The following is a 13,354-nucleotide window of genomic DNA, read 5'->3' on the forward strand; positions in this document are numbered from 1 at the left end:
CAAATCACTTCTCTCATGTCACACACGTGGGTAAGCCTTGAAATACAAATGGGCATTGCACAGATGTAACAAACGCATCTGGACATCCTGGAAGAAATGAAGCGTAGAGCAATACTTTTGTGGTTTGATTTTAAGACACCCCAGGAGGGGCCTCTGTCCTCTATTCTAAATCTTCTCCATATATGCAAGGACAACGGATTCCTCCAAGAAGGGAGAACTTCCATTTGCTGTACATGGTTTATGGATCTTATCTCACTTAATTCATGGGGTAACTTTGTGAGGGAGACAATTTTAGCCCCATTTCACAGATAATAAGACTGGGGTTTGTTGAGATGAAATCATTCGTGCAAATATTAGAACTCACCCCTAAGTCTGTGGTCTCCACAAACCACTAGTTTGGGACAGCAAGAGGATGCTAGAGAATGTAGCATAAAGGCTACCAAAGAAGGGCTCTTGGGCACCCCAAAGATACATTTTACAGGCTGCATCATTTTTGCATCACATTCAATGTTTCCCCAATAGAGAGAAGCATTCTTGTACTTATTTCTGGGGAAAACAGTGTTCAATAATGATGGCATCTGAAATGTCTCAAAGGGAAAATGTTTGCCTTCCCCAAGTTTAGAGGGTACTGGGTTTAGAAGGGGAAGGTTTATCTGTGATTTAAACAGTATTTAAAGAAGCGCCCCACATGTAGACTGTAAACTTAAGGAAGGTGAAAAATGAGTTTGAGTAATAATAGTCAGCTTACATAAATTCTCTCTACAGCTTCAATTAGAACTTGTAGCATCTCTCTTCACTTTATAGTGTGCCTGTAAGCTGTTAGCCAGCTGCTGGGCTTCTGCCCAACAGTGACTGTCTATTAGAAATGGCTGAAATAATTCCCAATTATTTATGGGTTATTGCCATGTTTTCAAGCTTGCATTCCCATATGCTCTGAACCTATTAAAACCATCAGGATGGAGTTTATAAAGAGCACAAGCACTCATATACCTACGTTACTCTGTACCTGTCTTAATGAGAAGCAGATATGCCCTAGTTGCTAGCTATGCTAAATCAGTGTAATGGATTATTTTTTTTTTTAAGAACACTCTTTAAAAAGGTACAGTGTTAACCTTTCACGTGTGCTATTAGAGCCCTATAACTATGTGCATTTAAACCCTTGGTTCGTTTGGCACCGGGATTTGCTTTGCATAACTCTTCAAAATTCCAGTTACATTCCTATGTGTACCTTTCTCAGCAACTAAGCCTGTTAATGCTAACAATTAACCAGACAATTACTCTGCCACCATCTTTACCCAAAGCATAATTTCTTTTGAAAGTGTAATTCAGAATTGAATTTTGCATTTAGATCGTGTTTTGAGACAGAACTAACAGTCCCAAGAAGTGATAATGTGTTGCCTCCTTGGGATGAGTGAAGTATACCATGCAACAGAATTGTGGGTAGTTTACTGATAGGCAAAAAGAAATAGGAATGAGATAAATGTTAAAGTAGTGGTATTCCCTCTAACATATTTTGTTTTCAGTTCTGTACAGCGATTGAGTATGCCCCATTTTGTACCAATTCCTTCTCTGAGAATGCTAGGATTTACAACAAAAATGCGTGCACTGCTATGAATGAAAAAGCCCCAAAATAATTAGACCTCCAGGTCCTCCATCAATAGGTTGCCAAAGCAATGACTGATAATTTCAGTATTCTTCTTCATTTTTTTTCTCTGTCCCACAGGGTGCCCCGACAATCTCACCGATTCCCAATGTTTAAATCCCATTAAGGCTTTCCAAGGCTGCATGAGGCTCATCTTTATTGATAACCAGCCCAAGGACCTCATTTCAGTTCAGCAAGGTTCCCTGGGGAATTTTAGTGATTTACACATTGATCTGTGTAGCATCAAAGACAGGTAATTATTGTCTCTTCTCTGTTCTCCCACCCCCTTCCCATTCTCACTGTTCTAAATATGAGTTTCTTTAAGCAAAATTCTAATCCACTGACATTAGCCACATTAGACATAATTGAGTTGCTTAATGGAAAATATTTCTGAAAGGATTTCAGGCCCAGAGAAAAATGGTTTAAATTAGTTGAGTCTCTCTTCCTGTTGACTTGCAGTAAATGGGATATGCAAATTAAATCAAAATACAAATTTGTGACAGGATTAAAATTTTATGCATAAACAACATTCGATTAGTTTGAAGTTATGAGTAAAGCATAAAGGAGGGAGGGATTACTTTTCTCTTAAACCATTTTTATTCTCTACTGCAGTGAGCGTCCCTTCTAATGGGGGCAGGTGAGCATCAGGCCCTCAGGTTCTAGACCAGAGGTTCAGATGGTGCCAGGGGCGATTCCTGGAGTGGCTGACCTTTGCTGTTGCTACCCCTAACCCACTGCTTCTTTGGCCCAGAAGAGACTAGGCAGCAGACAGAGAGAATCCGCACTTACACTCTGCAACCCACAAATCTAGCAGAAGCTTGGTTTCTCTCTTTATTTTTTTCTGGGCCCTGACTCCTCTTGTATTTAAAGTTTCTAGGTTCAAAGACCTGCTGCAGGAAGTTAAAGATTCTGAATTTTCAACCAGGTTTATCATGATCTCCACGTTTTATCTCTAGCACTTACTTCTTTCATTCTCACAATTTTGCTCATTCCTGTCAAAATAGCACTTATTAAATGGGTGAATAATATGTGTTAAGTGCTTGCCTATGAGTTGGTGATACAGGGTCTCTGCTCATGTCTCATTGGGGAATAAATTAGCCATTAGGATAAAGTACAATAGACACCCACGAAGTACACCCTTATTTGTGGGACATATGGCAGCTACAACTCAGTCTGACCTTGGGAAGGATGAGGTCAAAAAGGGTTTTAGGAAGTGGTGCTGAGCTGGATCTTAAGGAACCAGTAAGACTTGGCTGAGGAGTGGAGAGGAGGTGCTGGGATAAGATGGGTTCTCTGGACGCAATGTCAGAAATGACAGAGAAGTAGGAGAAATCATGGCTGGCAAGTATTTCATCAATTCAACATGCCTATTTTTCATTTTAAAATCTCAAATGTTGGGATGCATTTTATAACTGATGGTGTATCATCGTTCAATCAGCATTTCTTTCTTAGTGGCATATAAAATAATGGTATGTCAATTTCTTTCATGAGTACTTTATAGTTTTCTGAGTATAGATTCTTAGTCTCTATCATGCTTAGCGAAATAAGTCAATCAGAGAAAGACATCTATCATATGATCTCCCTGATATGAGGAAGTGGAGATGCAACATGGGGTGTGAAGGGGGTAGGAGAAGAATAAATGAGACAAGATGGGATTGGGAGGGAGACAAACCATAAGTGACTCTTAATCTCAGAAAACAAACTGAGGGTTGCTGGGAGGAGGGGGGTTGGGAGAAGGGGGGTGGGGTTATGGACATTGGGGAGGGTATGTGCTATGGTGAGTGCTGTGAAGTGTGTAAACCTGGTGATTCACAGACCTGTACCCCTGGGGATAAAAATATATTATATGTTTATAAAAAAAATGCATGGGAAAAAAATGGTATGTCTTACAATGAAGAGTGACAGAGTCAACAAACTATAGCTTGGTGGGGGTGTAAGGTCATTGTAGTGGAGTGTAATGTGAATATGGTTAGAGATGGGGGCCAGTAGCCACTATGAAGAAATTTGTGTGCCTGTGGGTTGTGGCCTCATGTGCTAGGTGAGAATCAGGAAGGAAGGTATGAAACTTGCTTCCTATAAAGAGTACTCAGGAAAAAGTAAGAAGGATGGATTGGAAGAGAACCAGCCCATGCTGGGAAGGTAACTGCCCCTGTCTAGGGGAGCAATGATGAGAAGTAGCAGGTGCCTCTTCTGAGCAGCACAGAAATCAGCTCTGCAGGTTATAGTCTCCGCTGATGCTCAGAATGACCAATATAAATTGATGGAGCTTTATGTACATGTTTCTCTGTTAATACCACGACACATGGGATCCTCAGCAAATCACACAGACTTCCTGGCTCTTCTGCTTCATTTTTTTCTTCTTTTTTTCTATTTGACCAGCTGGAAAAGTGGGTAATAAAATGTGTGCTTCATTAGAATGTGCTAGCTTAGAGATCTCAGAATGAAAGATACTACACAGAATGGTTGCCACCCCTATAGTCTTTATTCACAATGAGGGGGAAGCGTCCAACTTCATCAGCCAGCAGAGCCTTTTGCAAAGTGGAGTTCAATAGAGGGAACATTTATCAATAGGGATCTCTTATGATACCTTAATTTCTAATCAAGGATGCTCTCATTATTTTCGATTACATGAAAGTCATTGCCATCTATACTGCATCATTACTTTTGTGTAATTGTGGTCTGTATAATTGTATTACATACAATTGTGTTTTGGTTAATTGTATAATAAGGGATTGTGTTTAGTTTAGTGAGTAAATGGTACGTTTGTCTTGATTTACCAGACAACGCCTCTAACAGAAGGGGATACTGTGGTAAAAGGCTTTGCTTGATTAATTGTTTCTTGAACTTATATTTAACATTTGTTGGAGAGGATAAGAGTTAGAAAAACTGGTGGGTTCTAAGTTGTGTGTTTTATTTTTAATGTGTTGGCTAATTGAACTTGATTTAAGAGCAAATGCAAAGTCTTTGTTTAGACGGAGTTTGCCACTTGGAGGTGGCATAGGGTGGGGTGGAAGAGGTTGGGGTGGAGAAGCCTGGTTCTGTGCGTGTGTGTGTTTTCTCTTGGCTGTGTTTTTCTTAACTGTGCTCCATTCAGGAAAGTCCAAGGAGAATAGCATTTTATCTGACCCAAGAGTCTCTTCTCTCCCAGACTCAATTTTCTGCCCCTTCGTCTTTGCCTGTAGAGACCCAGGCCTCCTTCTGGCCTCTCTGTGGTTGCCTGCCCAGCCCTCGATCTCCCTCAGAGTGAGCCGACCTGGCTGGCCAGAGGGAGTCTGCCTTCTCAGTGTCCTTTAAGGCTCTCAGTGTCAGTCACTGTGGGAAAACCAAGGTAGCATTCATAGAAGAGACAAAAACATTCCAAAAATTGAAGAGCTTCCTCTAATGGGGGTCCCTTAAGCCATTTGCCTTTGAGGGGGTGCCTCTGTTGCCCAGCCTGAGCAAATTCACAAACCAGCCATGAGACAATGCTAACAGCTGGGAGCATCCCTTCTCAGGGATTAAGGAATCTAAACTAACAATTTGCATTCCGATCATGGGCAAATTATCAAGTCTTTTGATCTCAGGAAAGAAAGGAAGTGGAGTAAGTGGCCTGGACCCCAGTCTGGCAGCAAAGAGGGCTGGCTTTAGGACGCACCATCTGTACAACTGCCCAATACCTGACAGTCCAACAGTGAGTTAGGAGAAGGAGAAAGGGCACCTTTTTAGGAATCACATTTGGGACAAGACAGCATTCCTAGCAGACCCCATGCACTTTCAATAGTCTTTCTAAGCCTCTAAAATATGATGTTCATCTACTATCCCTCCTCTGTGGGCTGAATCTTCAACCTCACATTTTCCACACCCTAGACCCCTGTACTTATCTCTTGCAACCCCTCTTGGCAAAACATGATATTCTAAACTACATAGAGTGAAGTCACCCTTAATAAATGCTTCATTCCATGAACGGCTTTATCATACCCTCAGGTACTCAACCTCATAGATAGGGATTGAGGGAATGAGTGAGGCAGTCTTATGTATATACTTGGGTAGCGTAAGATGTGGTACGAGCTGCCAAAGCCCTGGTGATACAACGCCATCAGTGTCCCCATTTTTTACAGAGGGTAAACTAAGACCTGGAGACATATGCCACTTTTTCCATGGCCACAGGATTGAACTTGTGGCTCAGAGTTAAACACTACCAGGTTTGCTCCCTTGTACTTCCAGCCAACAGGCACTGACCTGGAAATGGCAGTCATTGTGTGTCTGTGGCTCTTACACAAGCAACCCCATCTTCTGCCAACCACATACAATTTTTTCAGGGATAATCAATATATTCATTCTTTGTAAACAGTGGGTGCCTAATGAGATTTCGTTTAGAAGGGGGGCATTCAAAGTGGCATGTGGTGCCAAGTGAGTGGTTTCTGAGTGAAGTAAATCCTGGTGATACAGGTCAGGAAGTGCCTCTCCCCAGGATTTTTGTGGAAAGATCTACCAAGTCACTTGGAGGAGCCATGCCAGTCCTGCTGAGTCCAAAATCCAGGGCAGGAGAAGCAAATAACCAAATGTTGTCTATGGATTTGATTGGAAGACCGGATCCAAGGTGTGAAGCCAAACTTGGAGGAGCAAATAGGGAACCTGTCTGAGGTGGGGGCAGGTGGAAGTCACACCTAGGGGAATTCATTAATCTCTGGGTAGGTGGCAGCAAACTTGAGAGGTGATAGAATGTGTTTAATTCCCAGTCTACTACTTAGCATCCTGAGATACAACACATATTATTTAACCTTTTTGCTTCTGTTTCTTCTTTGTAGAAACAAGATCATAAAACTTACATTCACAGTGAGAGTTAAATGAGACAGTGTGAGAAATCAGGTTCATAGCTGCATGTCTAGTAAACAGTAGCTACTCAGTAAATGTTCTCCAGGTTAATATCCATAGTCAAAGGTTTGCTAGCTCTCTAGAGTCCAGCTTTCTAGTTCTCTAGAAAAGAGAAGGCTCGGGTCTGCCTCTGAAGTTCCTCAAGCCCAACATGGCCAAGTGATCCCCATAGTTTCTGGGATGGATCCCCATACATATACCTCATACATGCCCTCAAGTCAGTCTGCTCAGTTACTTGGACTTTGCACTTTGATTTCCACAGAAATGCTCTCTGGGCTACCAACAAACATCCATTAGATAGGTGCCCATCAATTTGGGTGCCAAGGTTGCAGTCTGTGGATTCTCCTAAAGCATTCCTTCTCAGGGCCTGGAAAGGAAAAGGAAAACATGTGATCGATATACCAAGGGCACAGAGTTTAAGACAATCCTCATTTCCTGGTTCATGTACCTGTGGACCCTGAATTTACATAAAACTGGAAGTGAGTGCTTCATTAAGTTTTGCATGCAAATTCCAGCATGTTTACATCAGAATGATAGGAGGGATACTTAAAAACCAAATTACGGGGCCCTATCCCTAGAGTTTCTGATTTTACTATGGTGGGCCAGGGGATTTCATTTCTAACAAATTCCAGGGTGCTGGTGGGCTGGTTCTGGGACCAGACTTTGAGTACTACTCCCTTAAAACCTCTGATCCCGAAGGTCAAGGTACTGTGTAGATTCTGTACAAAAGTGGTGTAGGTGTGGGGAAAAGGGATGGCTCTTGCCCCCACTGGGCCCCCAAGCAGTTGCCCTTCTGATCGGAATCTCATAGGGTCTCTGAAAAGTTCCAGCAGCTCTGTCTCAATGTCTATCTCCAAAGGGGTGTTAAAATCAGTCCCTGGGACACTATTGGTGGGTGGACACAATTGAATTCCATCTCCCTCCAGACTATCCTGGTTTATGTCACTCAACTTCTCCCCTCTTTCCCATTACAAACAAATTTTTTGGGAATGTAAATGAAAACAGTTGGATCTTCAGTATTGCCTGAGCAAAGGGATATTTTTATGTGGAGGGAGTGTGGGTCTTAGAATGCCTGTAGCTGCCAACGAACATCTTTCTCTTTGTGTTATCTGGGGGACAGTTGACTTGCTGGCCTGTTGGAAGTTATAGCTCCAATCTTTCTCCCTCTCCCTAAGCCTCACACCCTGTGGGTGGTGGTGGTGCCATTCTACTGAGAGTGACTCCACCCTTTGAAGCATATTGCTCCAAACCTTTATAAAGACTGATAGAGACTGATTTCATCTGGTCTTCTGGTGCCTGGCAAAGGGTCTCCATAGTCATGGGTCCCATTTCCTGCCTCCCTTCCTCACAGAGTGATGGTATTGAGGAACCATCCTCAAAGATCATCTGACTCTGGTTTTGCATAGAAGGTAATGGAAGACTAAGCAGAGTGTGACAAAGCCAGTATGGAAGTTGGGTCTTTGCTATTGTATCCTATGGAGACTTTTTTTGCTTTGACCCTTTTAAAAAACAAAACAATTTGCTTGTTCCAGTGAGAAAATCACATGTGAAACTCTGCTTTAAAATGTCTTGCACCAGATAAGTTATGAAATACAGCTTCTCACTCCATAACCACTTCCTTTTCCCCCAACATGCATTCATTTAAGAAAAGCATCTGCTAAACTCTCTGGTCAAGATTCTTACCTTCTTGGTTCAGAGTTTGGAGTGTTGTAAACACTGAGGGTGGAGAAGCATTATTTTGGATGACCTCCCATAAACAGACTTATGCTAAAAACCCACTCTTTGTGTAGGAGTCTGTTAAAAACAGTAGGCTATATAAAAAGATTACATTTCATGGTAATGCATATGTTTTAGTTCTTCTCTAAAATTGAAAGTCTTTCCATTGGGTGCCAGAAAAGCCATTGTAAGGCCAATGCCCACACAATCTGAGCTTCTAACTCTAAAGTGAGAAATGCTACAATATGGTGTTCTCCTTTAAATCATGGGATAGAGCCAACATCAAAATGAGAGCACTTCTGGTGTTTTTATTTATCATTTTAAGTTGATTTCATGGAGGAAAAAAAGGTTATAGTTTATATAATAGATACTGAGCAAACATTCTCTAAGTATTTCATTTAATTCTCTCTGCAGTCCTGCAGTCCACAAGAGTGGTTCTCAAAGTGTGGCTTCCAGACCTGCACCTGGCAACTTGTTAGATGTACATATTCTCAGGTCCCAGCCCACACCTTCTGTATCAGAAACTGGGGGAAGGGGAGCAACCTGAGTTTTAAAAGCACCCCCCCTTCACCACCCAGAGATTCTGATGCAAATTCAGATTTGAGAATAATGGGGTTGCTCTATTATTATTATTTTAGGGATAAAACCACCCCTACTTAGGAAGGTTCAGTAAGCTGCCTAAGGTCACATTTTTCGTATTTGGTGGGGCCAGGACTCAAATCCAGATTTTGGTGATTCTTCAATCCATAGAGAGGTGGAGGGCCTATTGCTGAAAGGCCAGAGAAAGAGTGAGATGTGCTCAGTCATTCAGATCAAGTCAAGGGAATATCACTGAGGAAATAAGACTTCAAGAGCTTGATGGGTGGGCTGGGCTTAGGGAGGTCAGACAAGGCTGTTTCAGGTGGGGTGGAGTGCACGATGCTGGGACTGAGAAAGGGTGAGGTGCTAGGTGTTTGTTTGTCTGTGTGGGAAAAGCTGCACTGGCATCACTGGATAAAAGAGAATTTAAAGTCAAAGCCATAGGGAATTTGCAGCAAATAAAACACATTAAAATCTGAATAACAGACTATGTTAATAGTTAATCCTAAAATATGTTTACTGCATACCAAGACATTTTTACGTGTGTGTGTTTGTGTGTATGTGTGTGTGTTATCCTCACAATAACCCTATGAGGTGGGTAATATTATTAACTTTGTTGTACAGAATGAAATTGAGACAGAGTGACACTAAGTAACTTGTCCAACGTCACACAGGGAGATCATGGCAGAGCCTGGCTACAAACCGAGGAGTCTCATTGAAGAGGTTTGGCCTCTCCTTGCACTTAACCACTTCTAACTTTGCAGTTAGGAGGCATCCTATATCCTTCAGCAGGATTGCAAAGTAGACAATGATGTGCTTTCATCTTGTGTCCTAGTCATGAAGCTGGTTTATTTCTGCAGGAATAGATGGACCCCCAAAGATGTCTGAAGTGTTATACCCTAGCAGCTAATTGTCACAACCTTGTGACAAGCACACGGATGTCAGAGAACTTAAAGTCTCCACCTTGATATCTTTGCCCTGGTTAGGGAAGGGAGGAGCCTCAGAACTTACTCGGAATGATTGCCTTGAGGAGGCAGATTTTGAGTGGATCTGTTTTAATCACATTTCATCTAGAAAATACTGACTTACTCAACCACTTATTAAATGAAGTTTATTCTCTCTACCACCTATGTTATAGTTCTTTGAAAGTCAGGGGGAAGAAGGACATTGGAGAAATATGCAACTTGGCTTTGATTTGAATAAGTGACCAGGAACGAATACATGTGTGTTCTGTTCCTGATCTCATCTCTCTCGCCCCTTGTTTTTACAAGAAAAGCAGATCATTGTCTTGATGAAATGGTACTTCTCTACTTGTGTGTGAAGAAGGGCACCAGGGCACCTTTGATTCATGGAAAACACAGAGTGCCAACAAAGCCAAAGGTGGCACTTCTTTCTGTCCCATCGGAAGGTGGTGAGACTGGCTGTTCCCTCACCAACCAGTAATCTGAAATATTGATGCAGGAAACAAAGCTGGAACCATGAGCTGGGTGAATGGTCCCAGGTGCTTCCAAAGAGGAAGGATCATTCTGAGAGCTATAGTTATGAGGTTAAGGTGAGGTACGCACCTTCAGAGAGCAGTAAGAAAATGTCTTTCCAAATCAGGAGGTACTTGGAGCATCTCTCCTGAGACATACTGGCTAAGAAATTCAGATGTTTTCTATGACACAGAAACCAAGGCAAACTTTTGATCCGGATCAAAACATGGGGGAAAGAAAGGCTATTTTAGATTCTCAGGTGACTTCTGGCAGGCAGTGCTTATATTTAATTGTGCAGAAAGCATTTCTAAATAAGTAGAAAGAGATTTTTCTTTCTTGCTCCCTTCACACAATCATTACATCACTATGCCTCACCCAACACTCTGATAAAGGCCTTCCATCTGTTTCCCCCGTTCTCCAAAGAGTGCACCTTTCTATGTGGCCCATGTCACATCCGATTTTTTCCTCATTTACATTGATGTCCACTCATGGGGCCACTGAGTCAGAGCCCTTATTACCTTTAACACTCTTTTTCCCTAGTCCAAAAGCATGCATCAGTGGCTCATTGTAAGCACTGTTTATGGGCACAGTTGGAAGAGAAAAGGAGGTTAATATGTTTTTAGTTGGGGAAAAAGCAGATGTGACCTGCGATAAAATGTGCCCACCTGTTTCTGCTGCAAAACCTACATTTAGAATCAGTTCTCTGCTATTTTTATCTCGCATTAAGATATTTCACAGGAAGTCACCAGAACTGGAATCTGGCCTCCTGGGTTTTACTGTGACCTGACTTCTGAAGGCTGGGTTTGGCTCCACTGCTGCCTGCAGAATGTGTACGGTTGCCGTGATGATATACCATTGCTGTAACCATCACAAAAGAGAAAGTTGGCTTTCCTGGTCAGCGGATGAGGGAAATCCACTTTCACGTAAATTCAAGAATTTACCTTATGGCAGAATCAGACTCAGGCTTTCGAAGGGGTGAAACCCCTGCTGTTTGCATTGAGCCTGACTTTGGACTCAACAAGTCACTGAGCCTTTTCCCATCTCAGCTTCCTCTATGTCAAACAGGGACAACAGATGTACTTTATCTCTCGAGGGTGTTAAATGAGAGCTACATGATATTACTGCCTCCCTCTTGGACTTGTGGTGAGGACTGACTGAGAGAAGGAAGATAAAAGTTCTTAAAGTTAAAAACAAGAGAGACAGAAATGGATGGGTCTGTATGTATCTCAGCAGGCCAAATTTTAGAAAACCCATATACGAGCAAAAAAAGATGACACTTTCCTGAATAATTTACCTACATCCATAGCCTATTTTATTTTTTGGACAAGTGATTAATGTTTTCACTTGCTTCAAGTTACAGATTTGAAGTCTTCCCTCCAGGTTTAGCTTCATCTTCAACAGACTGCTTCAATGTGACTTACTAGAGTCTTTCTCTCCTAACATTGGGATATACTGTGGACCAAGCCAGAGATTATCTCAACACCTGGAAAATGCAAAGGGAAGTGTTACACACCTAAAGCAGATAGTTATGCAAGAGAATATGAACATATCAAACTTTATAGTCTCTGCACTTGTGTAATATTTCATGTGTCCAGAGCACCATTAACTTTATTATGACAAAAAATGTCATTATCATCTTGCTACCTGCTTTTATCCAAATTGAAAAACATGATTTTCACTATAATAATTTGATAAGGGGCTATCTCTGCCCTCAATGTTAAAATAATCCCAGATGGTGTTTAGCAGCTCAAGGTTTATAGATTTGACCAGATAATTTTGTTGAGAATTACAGAACCTCCCACTATGAAATGAGATCGGATGCACAAGTTTCAGAATTTGCAGGTGCACAAATGTGCACAGGCATTTACACACATAGTACACAAAATATGACACTATCCAGAGGGTCCTGGTGTACTTCTTGTTCCTGCTCGTTGAGAGACTGTCCATGCTTTGCTAATCTTCCTATGGGACCCACACATTCATTCAGCAAGTCTTTTCAGAGAGTTTACTATGTGCCAAGCACATTTTCCCCCCTGGAGATCCAAGGCTGTGCATGATACATAGTTGCTGGTGTTTCCCCTGCTGTGGTCTTCCTGGGATCCTTGGATCAGGAGTCTGTTTGTTACTATTGTGAATCATTCGTGCACTCTTCATTCATTCATTCATTCATTCATTCATTCATTCATTCATATCTTATATTTAGAACCTCTCTGCTGGACCAGGGGCTGGGTAGGAGCTGAGATTTTACTTACTTGCTGAACAGAGTAGATTACCCCTGACTTCAGAAAGCTCCATGGAAAGACAGATTGACCAAATAATCTTGGACATAATCATACATGCTCCCAAATAGGAGGATCGGTATGAAGTGAATACACAGAGTGAGAGGGGAGACTGAGACGAAGGCTGGTTTTTAAGGGGGTGCAGGCGCTGTGTCAGGAAAGGAAGCGGGTGTCATTGTTCTCAGACTCTGCGAACAGAACCAATCCGGATCAATGACTTTTCTCAGAGGTTTGCCCTTTCCAATCCCTCTTACAAACCTCTGGCTGGTGATTCTGATCTCAGTGTCCTGCCTTTGCATCTTCTGCTGAAATCAGTGTTTGCTGTGGGGACTAGGTTATAAGTACTGGAAAATTCTGCTTTCCTTAGTGGGAAGAAACTTCCTAACTGGGATTTTAACTGAAAACAAATTTCCTAAATTTTCCCCAAATATGAGTGTGCTGGGAATTCCTCTGTGTGCTAGGCATAGTAACATCCCCTTAATTCATCCTGATCCCCACATAGACTGTCTTGGCTGCCATGGCTAAAGGGTTTACTTTTACCTTCTAGTAGCACATTTCTAATATCATATAGGCTGCTCATACACTTAGCAAAATGGAAAAAAAAAAAAAACAACAAACCCCACAAAAGTCCATGTCTTCCCATCCAAAATAAACACCCGTATAAAGGTGGGAATGATATTTTAGCTGGCACTTTGGTAAAGCCCAAGAATCTGAAAGTGACAGGAGGCATATGCATTTTAAAGGTCATTCCAATTACCATGCTTACTCATGCTAAGCTGCAGCTCTGGGGTTCTTGCGAGAAGATCCAC

General features: G+C 41.9%; 1 protein-coding gene across 1 annotated transcript in view; it reads left to right on the top strand.

The window, feature by feature from the left end:
* The window catches only part of CNTNAP5 (contactin associated protein family member 5), an 847,743-nt gene that overhangs the window by 455,249 nt on the left and 379,140 nt on the right, over positions 1-13,354 (top strand). Inside the window, exon 10 of the mRNA XM_047722671.1 lies at positions 1,724-1,895. Coding sequence (XP_047578627.1) covers positions 1,724-1,895 — 172 coding nt within the window. The remainder of the gene's footprint in view (positions 1-1,723; positions 1,896-13,354) is intronic.

Source organism: Lutra lutra, chromosome 3 (genome assembly GCF_902655055.1).
Source record: "Lutra lutra chromosome 3, mLutLut1.2, whole genome shotgun sequence".
NCBI classification, from domain to species: domain Eukaryota; kingdom Metazoa; phylum Chordata; class Mammalia; order Carnivora; family Mustelidae; genus Lutra; species Lutra lutra.